Source organism: Rhinatrema bivittatum, chromosome 11 (genome assembly GCF_901001135.1).
Source record: "Rhinatrema bivittatum chromosome 11, aRhiBiv1.1, whole genome shotgun sequence".
Classification (NCBI taxonomy): Eukaryota; Metazoa; Chordata; class Amphibia; order Gymnophiona; family Rhinatrematidae; genus Rhinatrema; species Rhinatrema bivittatum.
Window position 1 is genome coordinate 72639929 of NC_042625.1, and position 19845 is coordinate 72659773.

Here is a 19845-nt window from a genome sequence, read left to right on the forward strand (position 1 = left end):
CTTACGATTTATCCCTAAACCTCTTCACTTTGGCTCCTGGTCCATGTTAATCTTCTCACATTCCCTTTCTGCACGCTCTCTCCCCCACTCACCTGCTAATCTCAGCCCTGAGAGTACAAGGTACGGTAAGATATTAGGTGATCCGAAAATTACAACTCTAGGGCAATGCTAGAATTAAAAAAAAATAAATAAATACCTATAAATTGTTCAAATGGCTTCTTTTGGTGTGTGCAGCGATAAGGCACGGAGAAATCCATCGATTGCTGTGGTTTGTTCTAGCTTATGCTCGGCTGTAACAGAACGGTGTTTGCAAATGAGCCTATCCTGGGGGGGGGGGGGGGAAACAGATCTTTCCGCTGTTTGCCTAGATAGGAAAGAGGACCCCAAAGGCCTCATGGGACCTGCTCCAAATCTGACCATGTTCTGTGCCGGTCGGCCAGGATTAGCCAGCAAGGAAGGCCTGCATTTTAAACTGGGTTTGATCCGGGGAGTATGAGCAGAACAGAGTCCACTTCAGGAGAAGGCACTAAAGATCAGCGAGGGTGCTCATGTTCGGTCGCTCACTAAGCACCCCCAGGTTCAGGAGGCAGCGGGACAACATAAAGGGGGAGGTTTAAGTCTTTAAAAGAATCCTTTTTTTTTTTTTTTTAACACAGCCCTTTTTACAATACTGCATTCTCTTAAGGCATTTCTTTGAAAGACATTGATGTCTCAGTCACATAGGGAGCTTCAGAAGTAGCTCTGGTTCCTCAAATTCAGTCTTTGGTTATTTCTTCACTTCAACGACTACAAAGCAGGTGCCCAGAACAGAAGACGGACGTGAGCCAGGAGAGATCATGAAAAGCTCATACAATAATGTCATTACCGGCACGGAGCAGCAATGAAAGGGAGGGGCACTTAGGAACCCTTCACGCTCAGTACTACAAGTCCCAGGATACAGTGGGGCTTCAAGTAGAAAAGAACTAGAATCATTTCTCTCCTGTGAGTCATTAAAAAGGTGCACGTTTCTCAACTGGAATTAAAAAGAGGTCTCATTTAACCTGGGCTTCTGAGACACCGAAGGAAGGTTTGTGGAACCTGCGGGGGCATCACTTCCTGCAGGGGGTGTAACATTTTGCGCTACGGACGGCGATGCAGTTCTAGTGGGGGAGGCCGAGCTCAGACTAGGAGATTTCCGCACTGCACCACCAGAGGAACGCAGGCTCCTGCTTTTCGACCCAAAATGCCCTTCTGTTTCTCTGGAATGGCTGAGCCTTCTCACGTCCAATTGATTAAACTCTGTGGATCTCGCCAGCTCCTGACAGCGCTCCACGAAGCTGCCTCCCCGGACCCCATAGACTGCCTTGGACTCGCTCCCGCCGCAGGCTGCGTCTGCAGCAGGCCCAGCCCGGCGGAGTCTGACTTCATCGCAGAACTGATCCAGCTGGGGCCGTGAGTGCTTCGGGCTCCCAGAGAGTGAGTCACTTTTGTTCAGCGACACCTGGCTCCCTGCAGCGTGGGACTGCAGACTGCACGCCCCTGCGTAGCTTTCACGTGACTTGTTCAGTGGCACCGGAAGGCTCTCTCGGCCAACACGGGATAAGCTGGAAAATGTGTTTAGGCCGTTTTTGCTGGCTCTGTCTTGGATGTAGTCACTGGCCTGAGACTGAAGGCTAGATGGAGGAGAAATAAAAAAGTCATAAGTATAAATGTGCCTCTGAATATTTAAAATTTCAAAGCATTGTGAGGGAGGCAGAGAGAGAGCGAGAGAGGGGTGTGTGAGCCAACAGCAAGATCAGTGAAGGGATTCATCAGCTAGAATCCTGCACATCTGATGTGCCCCATTTTACTGTTAAATCAATTTTACAAAACTAGTGTAAGTCTCCATTAAAAAACTGATAGCTGAAAGGGGAAGGGGAAAAAAAAAAATACATTTACACGTGTACACTCCCTCACATGACCTCATTGCCCTCTGCGGCTGTCAGTTTCCCAGCAGCTAGACGAACGTGTGCAGACTCTGCACGCGCACTTCTTCCAGAGGGCAAAAGTACTCTGCTATTACAGAGCATTCGTGTGTCTACAGCCACAAAGGCCGGGCAATGATCAGAACGCCATTTTACACACATGAAGTCCACAGAAAATTGCCCTTTGCCTTCTAGGAGAAAACAATTTATAGTGTATTTTGTCTTCAATTAAAAATTATTAAAGTACAATGTAACAAAGAAACACAGAAACAAGAGGGCAGAAAAAGACCGTATGGCCCATGCAGTCTGCCCATTATAATTCTCATCACTTCCTTAGAGATCCCCTGTATTTATCCCGTGCTTTCATAGAAACATGTGGTTTGGGGTAGCAAAAGCGCCCCCCAAGGAAATGAAATTATGTAGCAAGGGGGTGGGAGGTGGGATTTTGAAAGCCCGGGGGTTGTACAAAGTCCGGAGCTCAGTGCACAGAAGCATACGTGGAACCCGGAACCCAAGGGCTCCACCTGCGGGGGAGGGCACTGGTTAGGCAGAAGACCAGCTCTAGTCCTGCCCTACAGCCCCGTGCTGCTTCTGCAGGGGGTGACAGCAGGACAGAGACTTTTCTACACAAGTTCTCCAGTGGGCCCCACTCTGAGTTTACTATTACCGCTATTTTGCCCCTATGTAAGAAAGTGAAGAGGCCAATTAGGCAGGGGAATAGGTTTCCCCACCAGCACAGCGGCTCTTGAGAACAAGAAGCCGGCTGAATGGAAAGGCTCTAACTTAGCATTAAAAGATACGGTGAGCTTGTGGGAACCACTCCATCGGTCACTGAAGCTCTGTGCTCTCTTTGCGGGGCTCACACAGTGCTTCTGAAGGAGCACTGCTACACACAGGGAGGAAGGAAACTGCAAAGCCCAAACCAGAAATATAAAAAAAAGATAAGATCAAGTTGCCGCTAGTGGAAAGGCATTTCAAAAGCAGCAGTACTAGAAAGAATGTCAGGTCCGCTAGCAAAGAAAATAATCGGTCACCCAGGAAAGGAGGTCCCGGGCCTGCTGCAGCCGCTGTCCTCCTGGCTCGGGACATGTATCCCAGCGCTTAGAACTGTCCCAGGGACATTCCCCATCATTCTGTCTGTATCCTGGCAAGCCGCTGACACCAGAGTAGCAAGGGGCTCACGGAGTGAATGGAAGGCAGGGAGAGGGGATCTCACAAAGAAACATAGCCCTTGGATACTGTGCAGGATTTCCAGAGGGCACATAGCAATACCCACCTCCTGAACAATTTGCTGCCACAAACCTCAAGTGGCTCTCTCTGAACCCCACTGGGGTGGCTGCCCACAGATTGCCTCCAACAGAATGCGACCCCATTGGCTGATGCAGTGCCCATGTCATTTGTGAGATCACAGCCAACATGGACCAATCAGATGCAGTCCATATGCAGCCAGCTGCGGCACTGGGAGAAAACATGGCTGCTTCTGGGGAAGAAGCCCCTAAAATAAGGAGTTACTGGTAAAGTGCAGCCCCGACAGAGCGAGCCCTACCTACCTGGATATGGAGGCCCGTGGCGTAGCGGAGTGCGTGAAGGAGACTGCGGGGCTCAGGTCTGGCGTGCGGGTCAGGGCCAGGTCGCACTGGTCCAGCTGCTGAAGCAGCTCTTCCTCGGTCAGCCCTCCCAGCTCTGGAAGAGAGGGACGAGATGAGCCCTTGCACCAAGTCACTGCTCTCTGGATGAGCAGCAGAGGAATCTACAGACCCCCCCCCCCACCTCCGGTACAGAAAACAATGAATACTTCCAAATAAAATCCTGCTCAAAACAACAACTTACCAAGGTAAATGGTGAGCAAAAGGTCTTGCTAATGGCAGCAATATGCAGTCACTCTCCACCCCAATACTAGATTCTGACTTGCCCTGCCCTTAGACCCCCCCTCCCCTGGTAGAGAGGCCTGCATCAGCACCCAGTGCCAGAGCTCCAATGTATACAAGAGCAGGGGGTCTAGGGGACTTCAGCTATCAGGGCTGCCAGCTGGACATCAGCTCACAAACAGCTTCGGCCACACAAAAAAAAAACAAACATATGGAGAATCATTTCCTGGCATAGACAGAGGAACATATTAATACTAAACAGAAAGGTCGTCTGCTAATCTCGCCACGATCCTGATTTACCAAGACTTCAGTCCCCCCCATTCTGTGTCCATGGGGGATAAACCGTAACAAATTAGGCCTCAAGTACTGAGAGTTAGAATTCAATAAAGCGTGCAGGTCATTAAACCATCACAACCAGTAGGAATAATGAGATTGCTCTGGGCTTTCTCAGCTTCCAGTGGCTGGCTCTCACCCTTCTGCTCCCCCTTGTTGCACACTTCCATGGCCGTGGTGAGATCCCACATCTGGATGCTGCCGTTGGCGTGGCCGGTGAAGAGGTAACGCCGTGGCCTGGACCCGATGCGGCTGGAGCCCTCGCACTCGTGGACGGTGAAGGAGGTGATGGCCGTGCTGTCCACGGAGCGCACCTCACAAATCCTGCAAAGCAGGCAGCACACGTTGAGCACAGGTCTCGGCGTCGGAGCCCCGGCATACCAATACAGATTTTAGTGCCTGCTGCAAGGACGAAACCCCCTTAAGACATCTGCTAATTTTACAGTGATGGGAGTTTTGGTCTCTTCTGCTGTGCTAACACATCGCACCTAGAGGGTGGAAAGACGAGCAGAGCTGTACCTTTTCCCAGTCGAAGAGAGCCTCACAAAAACTTTATTTGTATCAGGGACCACCTTCTGGATGAAGACCTGCTGATCATCTCTCTCTCCGAAGGGACCTAAGGCAGAGAAGAAGTTAAAACCCAGCATTATTGGGTTTTAAATGGCCGAGGCGTCCATAGGCACTTGAGAGAGACTGTGAGGTGGAGAGTGAGATGGTCTGATCACTCTTTCCCTGATCGTCTCCTCGTGTCGCCCACCCACTCATCTCGGAGTCCCCACTTCCATCCTCCATAGCAGCACCTGCCCTGCAGCAACTTTGAGAAGGAAATTCAGTGCGAGCCCTGCCCCCCTCCCGCCTGGGCCTCTCACTACCACGAAAACCTGTGTGAGGGGCCGGGCACCACAGGGGCCTCTCAGCACGTGAGGGCTGGCAGGCCCCGCCCTGAACTGCCTTCCAGGAGTTTTGGCTGCAGGGAGGGCGCCGGTACAGGGGACAGCGGAGTGCAGTCCCGGTGGCACGGCTGTGGCAGCGGTGCTCTAGCACCTATGAACATTTGATGCCTACATTACCTATCCCTAAATCCAACCTGGAAGACTTATCTCAGATGCACTGAAGACCTGAACCAACGGCAAAAGCAAAAAAAAATAAAATAATAAATTCAAGAAATTAACCGGCAGAAAATAAACCAAAGGAGGCCAAAGAGTAAAATGTAACATAAATGTAGAATTTTTAAACCACAAAGAAACCTGTAAGAAGCTTAAGCAAAAATCACGTAGGGAGTAATTTTGTAAATGCGAGCGCAGAGGTGCCTAAGCTTCCCCAATCTATTTGGATGATTTGACCTCTTGGTGAGAAGTAGTCTGGGAGAGAACAAAGATTTTCCTGGAAATCCATACTTTTTTTATGCAGATACAGCTTTATCTATCTTATGCCCTTTCATTTATATTAAAATCTTTGACTACCAATTTCCTCTTATGGAGGCAATTTTCCAAAATAAGGCCATGTTGGAAGGATGCAAAGAATTTATATTCTATCAATTTTGTTAAGTTTTCACATTGCTTTTAAGTTGTAAAGCTTTTCCTGTATTTTATAAAATCAACACATTTTACAGTCTGTCCTGTCCCCTTTGTTTTATGTTCTGGCTATCTCTTTGAATTTGTTTCGTTTTTGCCTCTCCTTTTGTTTACCTCAGACTTGAGCTGACATCTGGAGAACTGCACATTGATGCCCTACAACTGCCAACAGACCCCCCGACCCTCCGGAGTAACATCAGCTTCAAACCTGACCACTACACAGGAGGACTTGGCGCCTGCCCTGCACACCATTTCCTTGGCACCACAGGTTACGTTCTGGGAGGATGACCGGAGGGAGGAAGGAAGGCGATGTCCCATGTTAGCGACATGCGACGAGCACGAGCGACGATCCCACGTACCAATGTCGGTACCGGCACTGCAACACGCATGGCCGTCAATGTCCTCCAGGGAAAGAATCTTAAAGGAGGCCAGTGGGGTGGAACCGGGCTGGGTGGAGATCATCCCTCGGAAGCGGGTCACGGTCCACGTCCGGACGTGATTGTTATCGGCGCACACTGCAACAGAACAATCTCTCATCACTGCCAGGGAGGCTCAGAAATCACAGAAGGACCTTCAGGGTTCCCAGGGCAGCTCTTTTGACACCAGAGACCAGGTTAAAGGAGCACTGCAGAGTTAGGTTTTATGAAAATCTGCTGGGGGTGACTCAATGGGATGCACGCACGCACACACACACACACACGCGGCTATCATCAGTAAAACATGGCAGCTGGTAAGTTTTACATTCCTCTAACTGCCGAGGCTCAAGCTCTTGCATCTTGTCTGTCGCTATTACGGTTAATGGCTAGCCTCTAAGCCTTCAGGGAAGGGTCTGGACACTGCCTGTACCAGTTAGTGCTCCTCCTGTAATACTGGGACTCTTGTACAGAGCTGTGCACACATGTGATGTGCAGTACCGGAGATGAGGTGCTTCTCGGACAGCATAATCTTTGTCACGGGGCTGCGATGCACAGTGAACGTCTGGAAGAGCTGGGGTCCCGATCCTACGGTCTCGGGGTGCTGGACAATGACACGCACCATCCCCGAGCTGGTCCCATATGCAATCTCAATCCAGTTCCCACTGTCACCTGAAACAAAGAGGCAGACGGCTTGGCAGGAAGTTGGATAAAACCCAAGGTACCGAGCCCCGGGGTGGGTTCTAGCCAGCTCCCTGCCACGCACTTGTTTTTGGGGTGAGGTAGACGCTGAGAGCAGTGATGGCATCTTCTGAGGGATCCCGATAGAGTTCGGTGACCAGCAGGTCATTGTCTTTCATCCGCAGAGGAAACTTTTGAACATCTGAGAATTGGGAGGGGGGGGAAAAAAAAAAAGCAGTCAGTGGTTACCTGAACTTCAGGAAGGGAGGGATTCACTGCCTCAGGCAGATCAAGGAGGTACAAGAAAAATTAAAGGAACATAAGACCATAGTAGATGAAGAGCAATTGGTCCCATCCAGTCTGACCAGTTATTCTGCTCTACACTGCTAAGGACCTATCCCAGCTGCCAGCCATAGAAGCCGCAGCACTTGTAGGACATCGCTCCTTCTCCCTGGGTACATAAGCGTACATGTCTCCATACTTAATACAACACAGAGTAACCTCCCTACCTGCCGACCCCTCATTTATTGACAACAAACCAACAAGTTTAAGGGCTTCACTGACAGAAGAGCAGCACATTCTTATACAATGGCAGGTCAGACTGTTAAACCAGCAGAGAGAAGGCAGTGTGGCACACACAAGCTCAAGCACAGAAGAAGGCCCTTCCATAGCGTCAAAGTCAGCTTAGAAGTCTTGGCCAGCACTGCACTACATGAACTTCTCTGGATTCCTGGCCTGGACGTTATGCTGGAGAATTTGTGTCATCATAAAGTCTAGCCATTCAATTAGCGCTAACTCTGAATGGCCTCTTACTCCAAGTGATGGGCAAGATGGCGGTGGGGCACAAAGGGTCACTCACTTAGCATCAGCCAAGACTGGCACACGATTCGCACAGACTTTTTATTTCTGACCTGGCAGTTTGGCTCCCGCTCAGTCAGGAACCAGGGTTGATATCCGGCACCAGGAGCTTTCATTTGCGCCTCTCATAGACTGAATCCCCTGTTTTAATTTTATATCCACTCCTGATGTACCCAGTCCAGTCGCTGCAATGATAGTCCTCAGCCAGGGGCCATACCCCAGGGCCCCCTCCAAAACCCTGTGATTGTGGACCCTGAATCTGGCCACTGGGATCCCTTCACCCCAGGAACTGTGAATACTGCCTCCGATATCCCCAGCCAACCCTAGGTAGTGGAAGAGCAGGGCTGGGAATCAAACCCAGGTCCCAGCCCTCTCTCTCCATCCCTCGGCATGCAAACACACACACAATACACACCTCATCCACCCTTTTGCCATATGCATGAGAAGACGGCTAATTCTGCTAGCTAATAACAACCATCAGTCCTAACAACATTCTCTGAAGGCGCTGCATCACAGCAGCAGGAGGGTGCGTAATCACCTACCTACATAGTAGATAGATCCATTGTTGCAGCCCAGCAGCAGAAAGGACCCTGCCGTGTCATAGCTATTGATCGGTACCACGTCCTGAATCTGCCAAGAGAGCAACAACAGACTCTGATCAGGACTCTCCCAATCACACCTTACAAACCGCAACCAGTGGCATTCATGTGTTGTACATGTGAACCACAACCGGGCACAGGCTGTTTATCTATCTCATCCATACAACTGCTAACCAGGACACTGCTCTGGATGTATCAGCGAAACAGGGAGGGTGTTCTGATACCAAGGATTCAATATAACCCAATTACCTGAGTTATGGGAATCGGCAGCGCCAATAGTTACTCCCAAGTTCACGATTTTATTTCCTTAAGCCACATACAAATTCAAAACACTGCTAACTAGAGAAGCATGCCAGGGAAATCCTGGGCACCATATAAATATTACGTCATGCTACATGAGGTTCCCCTGCCTCACCTGCCAGTGCTTTGTGACTGCGTTCCATACTCCGACTTTGCCCGTGTGGCTTGTGGCTATCAGCTGATTCCCAACAAAGAAGAGGGCTTCGGCTGGAACGCCCAGATTGAACACTCCTGCAAGGCACACATCCACAATGATTGAGAAATTCAGACCCAGGCACTAGAGAACGCCACAGCAAACTAAGATAAAGGACTAGTGGCACTATACACACTGGCTGGCAAAGGCAACTGCAAAAAGTAGAGACGCTTACCTGCAATGGGTGTTCTCAGAGGACAGCGGGATAACTGGTGATGTTAGACAGCACCGCCTCAAAGAGAATTTCTGGAAAGCTAAGGAAAAGCCTAGCAACCTTTAGCAGGTATGTGCTAGGGATGTCTATTCGACACATCTATTTCAGCAGGTACGCGCATACCTCGCCATACACTCAAAATCCAAACCAGGAGAACAAACTTGAAATTTTAAGCAGCTCTGCATCCTAAAGAAACCAGAATCAAGCCAGAAATACGAGCAGACTTTCCCCATACAGGGCGGGACTCTGGACTGATCCGTGGTATTCCAGGAACAAAAATTAGCAAGTAAGAACCAAATTTTCCTTTCCCGTTCAAACCTGGATCAGTCCAGACTCCTGGGATGTACCCAAGCTTCCCTAATTAGGGTGGGACTCGGAGAGTCCCACTCGAAGACCACTCTTACCAAAGCCCATGGAATCCGGGGCTTGGATATCCAACCGATAATATCTGGCGAAAGTGTGCAATGACTTCCAAGTAGCCGCCCGACAAATTTCTTGTGGTGACACCAACTGACCATGCCCAAGAAGTCACCTGAGATCGAACTGAGTGCGCCCTCAAGCCCTCCGGAACTGGATGACCCTTACAGATATAGTTAAGCTTATTGCCTCTTCCAACTATCTTGCTATCATAGACTTTGAAGCCTTCTGACCTTTCTTAGGACCACTCCAAAGCACAAAGAGATGGTCAGACATCCTGAAATTATTGATGATTTTGAGGTAACACAACAAGGCCCGCTTCACATCCAAACATCGTAAGTCTTTATCTTGCAGGGCCGACGTGTCCAAATCTGAAAAGGCTGGAAGTTCCACAGTCTGGTTCAAATGAAACACTGACACAAATTTTAGGAGAAAAGAGGGCACAGTCTTCAAAGATACCCTGGAATCAGAGATGCTCAGAAAAGATTCTGCATGACAATGCTTGAAGCTCCGAGATTCTCCAGGGCAGAACAAATGGCTACCAGAAACACCACTTTCAAAGCAAGATCCTTTATCGTTGCCCTTCTTAAAAGTTCAAAAGGAGCCATACACAACCCTCTAAGGACTAAATTGAGGTTCCAAGAGGGACATAACTTCCGCACAGGAGGATGCAAATGCTTTGTCCCCCAAAGGAAACGAACCACATCTGGGTGAGTAGCCAACGACCATCCATGCACTTTGCCTCACAGGCAGCCCAACACCGCAACCTGAATCTTAAGAGAGCTAAAGGCCAAGTCTTTTTGCAAAAATGCCAAGATGTGAGCTATCGAGGCCTGAGTCGAGACTATCCCTTGACTCATGCACCAGGACTCAAAGACCTTCCAAATCCTTACATATGATAAGATGTGGAAGTCTTTCTAGTCTGCATCAAGGTGGAAATGACATCCTCTGGATATCCTCTCTCAACTGTCTCCTCTTAAAAGTCAAGCCACGAGACAAAAGTGATCCGCCCTCTCTGAAAATATTGGACCCTGCCGCAGACGTTTCAGTAAATGCGCAAGTCTCAGTGGACCGTACACTGCCATGTTGACCAGGTCCGCGAATCACAGGTGCCTTGGCCACTCTGGCACCACCAGAATCACTTCACCGGGGTGATTTTCTATTCGTCTTATTAATTTTCCTACCAGAGGCCATGGAGGGAACACGTAAAGAAGAATCCCTCAGGGCCAAGGGAGCACTAGAGCATCTACTCCCTCCGCTCCATGTTCTCTTCTGCGACTGAAGAATCGGGGTGCTTTGGCATTCTTCCACGATGCCATCAAGTCCAGGTGAGGAGTACTCCACCGGCGACAGATCAGAGCCATCGCTTCCTCCGACAGCTTCCATTCTCCGGGATCCAGCTTCTGGTGACTGAGAAAGTCCGCTTGTACATTGTCCACTCCAGCAATATGAGAGTCTGCTAGCATAGCTAGATGCTGTTCCGCCCAAAGAAACAACTCCTGAGCTTCGTGGGCCACCGTTCAACTCCTGGTTCCCCCTTGTCAATTGATATAAGCCACCATGGTCACATTGTCAAACCATGCTCCTTCAAATTTAAAAAGAAGCTAAAAACATGGCTGTTTAAACAAGCATATCCGGACTAGTCATCCTCTCCCCTATTCTTTCTTAGCCACCTAGTCTGTCTCTATCCCATGTATATTTGACCATGCAGTTATGATGTTCACCCATACATATATTACTAGGATGTTATATTGTCACCTATATCGACAATTTGGACAGTTACCTTTTGTTAAGATTTTTTGTTTTGTTTTTTATTTCTCTTGTTGTTGCACTGTACATAAGAACATAAGAAAATGCCATACTGGGTCAGACCAAGGGTCCATCAAGCCCAGCATCCTGTTTCCAACAGTGGCCAATCCAGGCCATAAGAACCTGGCAAGTACCCAAAAACTAAGTCTATTCCATGTAACCATTGCTAATGGCAGTGGCTATTCTCTAAGTGAACTTAATAGCAGGTAATGGACTTCTCCTCCAAGAACTTATCCAATCCTTTTTTAAACACAGCTATACTAACTGCACGAACCACATTCTCTGGCAACAAATTCCAGAGTTTAATTGTGCGTTGAGTAAAAAAGAACTTTCTCCGATTAGTTTTAAATGTGCCCCATGCTAACTTCATGGAGTGTCCCCTAGTCCTTCTACTATCCGAAAGAGTAAATAACCGATTCACATCTACCCGTTCTAGACCTCTCATGATTTTAAACACCTCTATCATATCCCCCCTCAGTCATCTCTTCTCCAAGCTGAAAAGTCCTAACCTCTTTAGTCTTTCCTCATAGGGGAGTTGTTCCATTCCCCTTATCATTTTGGTAGCCCTTCTCTGTACCTTCTCCATCGCAATTATATCTTTTTTGAGATGCGGCGACCAGAATTGTACACAGTATTCAAGGTGCGGTCTCACCATGGAGCGATACAGAGGCATTATGACATTTTCCGTTTTATTCATCATTCCTTTTCTAATAATTCCCAACATTCTGTTTGCTTTTTTGACTGCCGCAGCACACTGAACCGACGATTTCAATGTGTTATCCACTATGACACCTAGATCTCTTTCTTGGGTTGTAGCACCTAATATGGAACCCAACATCGTGTAATTATAGCATGGGTTATTTTTCCCTATATGCATCACCTTGCACTTATCCACATTAAATTTCATCTGCCATTTGGATGCCCAATTTTCCAGTCTCACAAGGTCTTCCTGCAATTTATCACAATCTGCTTGTGATTTAACTACTCTGCACAATTTTGTGTCATCTGCAAATTTGATTATCTCACTCGTCGTATTTCTTTCCAGATCATTTATAAATATATTGAACAGTAAGGGTCCCAACACAGAACCCTGAGGTACTCCACTGTCCACTCCCTTCCACTGAGAAAATTGCCCATTTAATCCTACTCTCTGTTTCCTGTCTTTTAGCCAGTTTGCAATCCACGAAAGGACATCGCCACCTATCCCATGACTTTTTACTTTTCCTAGAAGCCTCTCATGAGGAACTTTGTCAAACGCCTTCTGAAAATCCAAGTATACTATATCTACCGGTTCACCTTTATCCACATGTTTATTAACTCCTTCAAAAAAGTGAAGCAGATTTGTGAGGCAAGACTTGCCCTGGGTAAAGCCATGCTGACTTTGTTCCATTAAACCATGTCTTTCTATATGTTCTGTGATTTTGATGTTTATAACACTTTCCACTATTTTTCCTGGCACTGAAGTCAGGCTAACCGGTCTGTAGTTTCCCGGATCGCCCCTGGAGCCCTTTTTAAATATTGGGGTTACATTTGCTATCCTCCAGTCTTCAGGTACAATGGATGATTTTAATGATAAGTTACAAATTTTTACTAATAGGTCTGAAATTTCATTTTTTAGTTCCTTCAGAACTCTGGGGTGTATACCATCCGGTCCAGGTGATTTACTACTCTTCAGTTTGTCAATCAGGCCTACCACATCTTCTAGGTTCACCGTGATTTGATTCAGTCCATCTGAATCATTACCCATGAAAACCTTCTCCATTACGGGTACCTCCCCAACATCCTCTTCAGTAAACACCGAAGCAAAGAAATCATTTAATCTTTCCGCGATGGCCTTATCTTCTCTAAGTGCCCCTTTAACCCCTCGATCATCTAACGGTCCAACTGACTCCCTCACAGGCTTTCTGCTTCGGATATATTTAAAAAAGTTTTTACTGTGAGTTTTTGCCTCTACAGCCAACTTCTTTTCAAATTCTCTCTTAGCCTGTCTTATCAATGTCTTACATTTAACTTGCCAATGTTTATGCATTATCCTATTTTCTTCTGTTGGATCCTTCTTCCAATTTTTGAATGAAGATCTTTTGGCTAAAATAGCTTCTTTCACCTCCCCTTTTAACCATGCCGGTAATCGTTTTGCCTTCTTTCCACCTTTCTTAATGTGTGGAATACATCTGGACTGTGCTTCTAGAATGGTATTTTTTAACAATGACCACGCCTCTTGGACATTTTTTACTTTTGTAGCTGCTCCTTTCAGTTTTTTTCTAACAATTTTTCTCATTTTATCAAAGTTTCCCTTTTGAAAGTTTAGCACGAGAGCCTTGGATTTGCACACTGTTCCTTTTCCAGTCATTAAATCAAATTTGATCATATTATGATCACTATTGCCAAGTGGCCCCACCACCGTTACCTCTCTCACCAAGTCCTGTGCTCCACTGAGAATTAGATCTAAAATTGCTCCCTCTCTCGTCGGTTCCTGAACCAATTGCTCCATAAAGCTATCATTTATTCCATCCAGGAACGTTATCTCTCTAGCGTGACCCGATGATACATTTACCCAGTCTATATTGGGGTAATTGAAGTCTCCCATTATTACTGCACTACCAATTTGGTTAGCTTCCCTAATTTCTCTTAGCATTTCACTGTCCATCTCACCATCTTGACCAGGTGGACGGTAGTATACCCCTATCACTGTAGTCTTCCCTGATACACAAGGGATTTCTACCCATAAAGATTCAATTTTGTATTTAGTCTCATGCAGGATGTTTATCCTGTTGGACTCTATGCCATCCCGGACATAAAGCGCCACACCTCCTCCCGACTGCTCCTCTCTGTCATTGCGATATAATTTGTACCCCGGTATAGCACTGTCCCATTGGTTATCCTCTTTCCACCATGTCTCTGAGATGCCAATTAAGTCTATGTCATCATTTACTGCTATACATTCTAGTTCTCCCATCTTACTTCTTAGACTTCTGGCATTAGCATACAAACATTTCAAAGTTTGTTTTTTGATTGTATTTTTATTCTGCTTTTTAATTGATAGGGATAAGTTACAATTTTTTAGCTCAGGTGAGTTTTTAGTTACAGGCACTTGGACTACTTTTCTAATTATTGGAACCTCACTGTCGGGATGCCCTAATTCTAATGCATCATTAGTATCCTTTAAAGATACATCTCTCTGAACCATGCGCTGCTGAGCGACTGTCGGCTTTCCCCTTTGTTCTAGTTTAAAAGCTGCTCTATCTCCTTTTTAAAGGTTTGCGCCAGCAGTCTGGTTCCACCCTGGTTAAGGTGGAGCCCATCCCTTCGTACTTGCGCGATCCCCTCCCCAGTTTTTTACTCCCTGTTAATATGTATTTTCAAACCTGCTGTTCAAATGTGAACCGGTGTGATGTCCCCATTAATACCAGTATAAATAAAAGTCTATAAATAAATAAACAAACAAACAAACAAACAAAACAAAGATGCGCACCGCGCGACTGCTCAACAGAGGCAGAAGCGCAATCAAAGCATAGCTCACTGCTTCCAATAAAAAAAGGGGAAATGGAACAAAAAGGCAGATGTATATATACATTTATAAAAATATTTATATTCCTACACTCCACATTCAGCTGAAGTTTTACCAATCCCCTGCCTTCCTTCATGTGGGTAAATTTTGTGTGGGTGACATTCGTCATGACCAAACTGATGCACTAGAGGGGGAGGGGGTAGGAAGGAAAGAGAGGAATACATATATGCCTGGTAACGCTCTCTAGGGTTTTCCTTGGCTTTTGAGAAACGCTCTGCGTGTCGGCGCCGTCAATGACATCACCCGGCTGCGTGGTGCTCTTATGCCGCTTGTCCTCTGAGAACCGTCCATTATGTGCCGAATGGCATGGACTAACCGGGGCCCCATCAGGAATGGGAAAATGGGGAGACGACGACATTTCGCTGCATCTGGGAAACTTTTGTATGGATGTCAGCACTTAAGAGGCTTGTACGCTCAGAAAGAAAACATGGACTCAGCACTGGCTGACGAAGGAGGAGCGTTCTCTCCAGCCCAGCTCCTACAGTTTACATGGCTGCATGTGTTGAACTCACGAGACCTTTCCTCTGATGGATAACCTGTAAAATGTAAGTTAGTTGATTCCAAGAGGTGCCAGGGATGCCCCTGGTCACTGCTCTTAGCATGGTAGTAGGGGGTTACAATGGTCATTTTCTCACTCCATGTCTCAGCCACCCAAACCCAAGAGCCAGCAGCTCAATACGTGGGGGGCAGGGCCCCCGACAAGAAGCCATTAAAACCACTCCACACCTCCTTTGCAAGCATTCACGCTACTCAGTCTTACCAATTTCGCTCCCATTCCCGTCTGTCTGGATGGCCCACAGGATGATTTCACTGCAGGAGGTCACAGCCAGCATCTTGTCATTGTCCCCTAGCGAGCCACCTATGACCCTGGCATTCAGAGCCACCCGTTCGATCACCCAATCCAAGCGGGGGCTGGAGAAGACCTGCTGCCAGCCCGAGGTCTCCTTCATTCTGACATAGTCAGACAAACAGAATTTAAAAAAAAAAAAAAAAAAAAAAAAGATACAACCTGGGTCAGTTATCCATTCTGCAGGGCAATAACTTCCATATAAACAGCACTTCAGCCCCCTGTCCAGGCAGAGCGCCATGAGAAACAGGCACATTGCCACCTCTGCGTGAACTTTTTTTTTTGTTCCTTACACACAAACACACAGCGCACCAGGCACCTTCAAATTAAACATAAAATTACAAATAACTTCCCCAAACAGAATAATTATGCAGCTGTATTTTTAGCATTTGCTCACAGAATAAGAGTTCCAATAGTGTAATAATTTTGTGCTTTGTTCACTAATAGAAAACCACGTGCACAGATCAGCGGGCACTAGGAAGGAAGCCCAAGAGACTCCCATGGTAGCACCTGTTTATAATTTAGCTTGCAAGGTATCTTTCATCTAATCTTGAAAAACTTTCATCTAATCTTGAAAAACTCAACCAAACCGCAGGCACGAGAAGAGAAGCAGAGGGACCTTCTTTAACTTGGTGAGATGCAGGTTTGGGTTAGGTACCAAAGCCTCATGCACTCAGTGCTTGTTCACTCCCTATAATCCACTTCTCCTTTAAGGGACCTGAAATTTCAGGGCACTAGTGCACTGACAAAAAACTCACACTTTCATTATAGTATTGGAATTCATTGCCGGAGGATGTGGTTAGGGAAGCTAGTGTAGCTCGGTTTAAAAAAGGTTTGGATAAGTTTCTGAAGAAACCCATAAACCGCTATTAATCAATAGGGAATAGTCACTGCTCATTACCAGCATTAGTAACATGGATACTCGCCAGGTACTTGTAACCTGGACAGGCCACTGTTGGAAACAGGATGCTGGGCTTGATGGACCCTCGGTCTGACCCAGTATGGAAACTTCTTATGTACTTAATAAAGAGACGGGCTTTGCTTTGCAGGTGGAGGAGGTCAGTAAACCCTGGAAAGAGCTTTGCCCATTTCATCCCAAACCCGTACCTGATGGCATGCAAAGAGTCTTCACAAGCACGTGACAGTGTCCCTATCCTACACCAAATGTCTCTTTATGAAACAGAGCTCTCTCGACAGCCCGAGGGTTTTAATTTTCACAAGATATTAACTTGTACTGCTAACACTGCCCATTCCAAAACCAGTGGAAAGTTTGTACATGGCCACACGATATTATTACACAGTGATTACAGAACAAATACTAAATGGCCTTCAGTTCATGCTGAACTCTGTGCCACCAGCACAGGATCTTCCCCCACCCTCTCCCATCTCTTTTTATTTATTTGGATTTATTACCTGTCCTTTTCTCTTCACACCTTCTGCATTCCCCTCGCTTTATGGCTCAGTACCTCAGCCCAGAGGTACCTGAAAATTTCTTCTAATTCATCACGTCAATATTTTTATTCAACAAATGGCTAAAAAAAGCTTGCACGGTACCTGTAACAGACTATGAACTGCGCATATGCCACTGCGATCCAGTTATAGTGGCCGCAGATGATTCGAACCATCCCAGGGTCACTGCTCACACCTAGGCCAGAAGAACAAGCAAGCATGAAAAGGCCCAGCTACTGCAACGCACTTAACACCGGGGCGCCATCAAAGATCAGCAGGGCGGCGAGGAACGCGTTCCTCACTGTGATTCATGTTCGGAGTGCACCCTGGATTTTTCAAGCTCTGCCTAGAACCTGATTTTATGTCCTGTCTACCATCAATGCGATTCCCAGCCTCTGCTGGAACACTGTCCTAGTCCTTTCTGTAAGCCATCTCACCTTCCTCAACAGTGCCCACAACTGAGTGCCATATTCCATGCGTGGCCTGACTGGAAATATGCAAAATTAGGTAAACTAAATCCGGATTCAAGGGTTGCATTTACCTACTGCGGTTTAAAATGTGCTGCTTGTTTGTGATGTCATCGGTCACTGCAAAGCCTGCTCTGTTGCCATTGGCTAATGCAGACGGATATGGCATGGCTTTCCTCTGGTGAACGCCCCCCAGCCCCCCACCCCCTACTGTGAGACTTAAATGTGGGGATAATATGCTCTATGCTCTCACTGTGCTGACATCAAGATACACAGCTGGCATCGTTACTCTCGCAAGAACCCACGTACCAGCCGTTCCTCCAACCATCCTGTCTTCCAGCAGCCGCCCAAGCAGCCCGGCGTTCCCCAGGTTTGGTGGCATGGTGTTGCTCCTCCTCACCGGTGCCCGTTCCAAGGGAGTCAGCCGTCCTGTGATAATCTGGGGCCCAGCCACACTGTGCCGGTTCCTCCTTTTGGCTGGAAACACTACAAAATAATAAAAAAAAAAAAAAAAGGCATGGAACGTATTGTGTGTATTTCAAAATCTGCATCCCTCCTAGTTAAGGAAAGAGGAAATGCAGTCGCTGTGCTGAATGCCAGCATGTCATGTGCACTGCTTCCCTTGGGAAGCCAGCGTGTATACTCGCTGCCACACCCCACCGGAATGATTGCCTTGGAACCGTGGCTTTCCTGATGCAAGGAGCTTGGATTCCCAACTGCGCGTTTCACATTCGTAAAATGCACACACTAGTGATGAGATGCCTTCTGTGGGTCATTTTAATGGGCACAGCTCTTTCACTGTTTCTTATACTCATTTTTGTTTTCCATAAGTGCACAGAGAGCACGAAGCATTAACTGTGTCACGACAAAGTCAGGCAGAATTGAGAAAATGCCTGGGGATGGGACTTATGCGGAGGGCATCTCACCTAGATAAATATTAGTGTGACGTTAGGACTATAAGACTGCTGTCTTATATCATCCACATCCTTCTTCCCTCCAGAAGGACCTGCTGAAACATACCCAGCCTTTCCTCAAACTTTCATCAGACTCATTCACCCTGGGACTCTCAGCTGCTCTCTCATACCCAGAACACTGGAATCGATGAAAGTTATCAGACAGGGCCTAATCAGCAAAGTGACCTCTGTAGCCTTTAAAGGCAGGCAGAAGCTATCCAACCCGCTAATCTGCACAGCGACTACAATATACTATCAGAAGCCTAAAATCCGCAGCTTTCCAATGGCAGTGCAAACCGTTCCAGAGAGATCAACATTACATAGCTTCATTCTAAAGACTTGGTGGAAGGGTTATGCAGCTTGTCAAGCCCCAAGAGACTGGCGGCCTGTGTGACGACTACAAAAGGCTGCAGCGCTTGCCAGGAGCTTAAAGGAAAGGAGGCATCTGTTACCTGGAGGAGGCAGGTACCCATTGAAGAGGACGCTCCCACAGGAAGATCTCTCCAGGTCTTCGCATAGCTGCAGACGCCGAACTAGAGAAAAAGCCAAGGCACACTAGTCAGAGGCCGCACGTGAGCCGCAGAAAGGGAAGGCGGCAGGCTCCCTGGCCTTACCTAATGGAGTTATTCCATAGAACTCGGCTTCATGGAGCAGCAAGCGGATGTTAACGCCCCTGGGGAACAGAAATGAGAAGGGTTCAAACATAGAAGTAAAGCAGGGAGAGGAAGCCCAGCCCTGCTGCTAACCAAAGATCCAGCAAAGGGAAGGAGAGAAAAAGCACCTTTTCAATGTATCAATTCGCTTAATTTGGATTTTGGCTTTTTAGCTAGCTCAAGGCGACTCACAGCATTATTAGATTTCAGGTACAATAAATCCCTTCCCCAAAGAGCTTACAATCCAAGTGGGTATCTGAAGCCCTGGGAGATAAACTGACTTGCTCAAGGTCCCAAGGAATGTCAGTAAGGGGGAAGTAGGATTTGAACTCTGGGTTTCCTGGCTCTCTAACCACTAGGCTACTCCTTCTCCTGTAAAGTACATGTGCAAAAAGCATCAGCAAATTTTACAACTGCACAGGGCAAGAACTGGAAGCTTCAGAGAAAGGAGACATCCTAGCAGAGCCACAGTTACATCAACGCAGACACCTCCCTCCCCTCTCACATGTGGGTAATACTTCTATTTATTTCTATGGCACTGCTGGACATATGCAGCACGATGCAGATACACAAGAGACACTGTCCCTGCTTTGTAGAGCCTACTGTCTAGAAAAGACACATGCACATTGCATGTGGCTTTTCTAGACACAAAATGGAATAAGTAAATAAGAGGTTTCAGGAATCAGACAGGGTTTAAAATTTAAAA

The 19845-nt window shown here is 47.1% G+C and overlaps 1 protein-coding gene across 1 annotated transcript in view; it reads right to left on the bottom strand.

Moving 5' to 3' along the window:
• Positions 1-590: 590 nt before the first annotated feature.
• SHKBP1 (SH3KBP1 binding protein 1) overlaps positions 591-19845 on the bottom strand; it is a 28533-nt gene continuing 9278 nt past the window's right edge. Inside the window, exons 5-18 of the mRNA XM_029620069.1 lie at positions 19101-19159; positions 18939-19019; positions 17843-18019; positions 17172-17262; positions 15531-15721; positions 8685-8800; positions 8213-8300; positions 6898-7014; positions 6633-6803; positions 6078-6233; positions 4664-4760; positions 4284-4468; positions 3494-3626; positions 591-1652 (exon numbers count right to left, since the gene is read on the bottom strand). Coding sequence (XP_029475929.1) covers positions 1019-1652; positions 3494-3626; positions 4284-4468; positions 4664-4760; positions 6078-6233; positions 6633-6803; positions 6898-7014; positions 8213-8300; positions 8685-8800; positions 15531-15721; positions 17172-17262; positions 17843-18019; positions 18939-19019; positions 19101-19159 — 2296 coding nt within the window. The 3' untranslated portion in view covers positions 591-1018. The remainder of the gene's footprint in view (positions 1653-3493; positions 3627-4283; positions 4469-4663; positions 4761-6077; positions 6234-6632; positions 6804-6897; positions 7015-8212; positions 8301-8684; positions 8801-15530; positions 15722-17171; positions 17263-17842; positions 18020-18938; positions 19020-19100; positions 19160-19845) is intronic.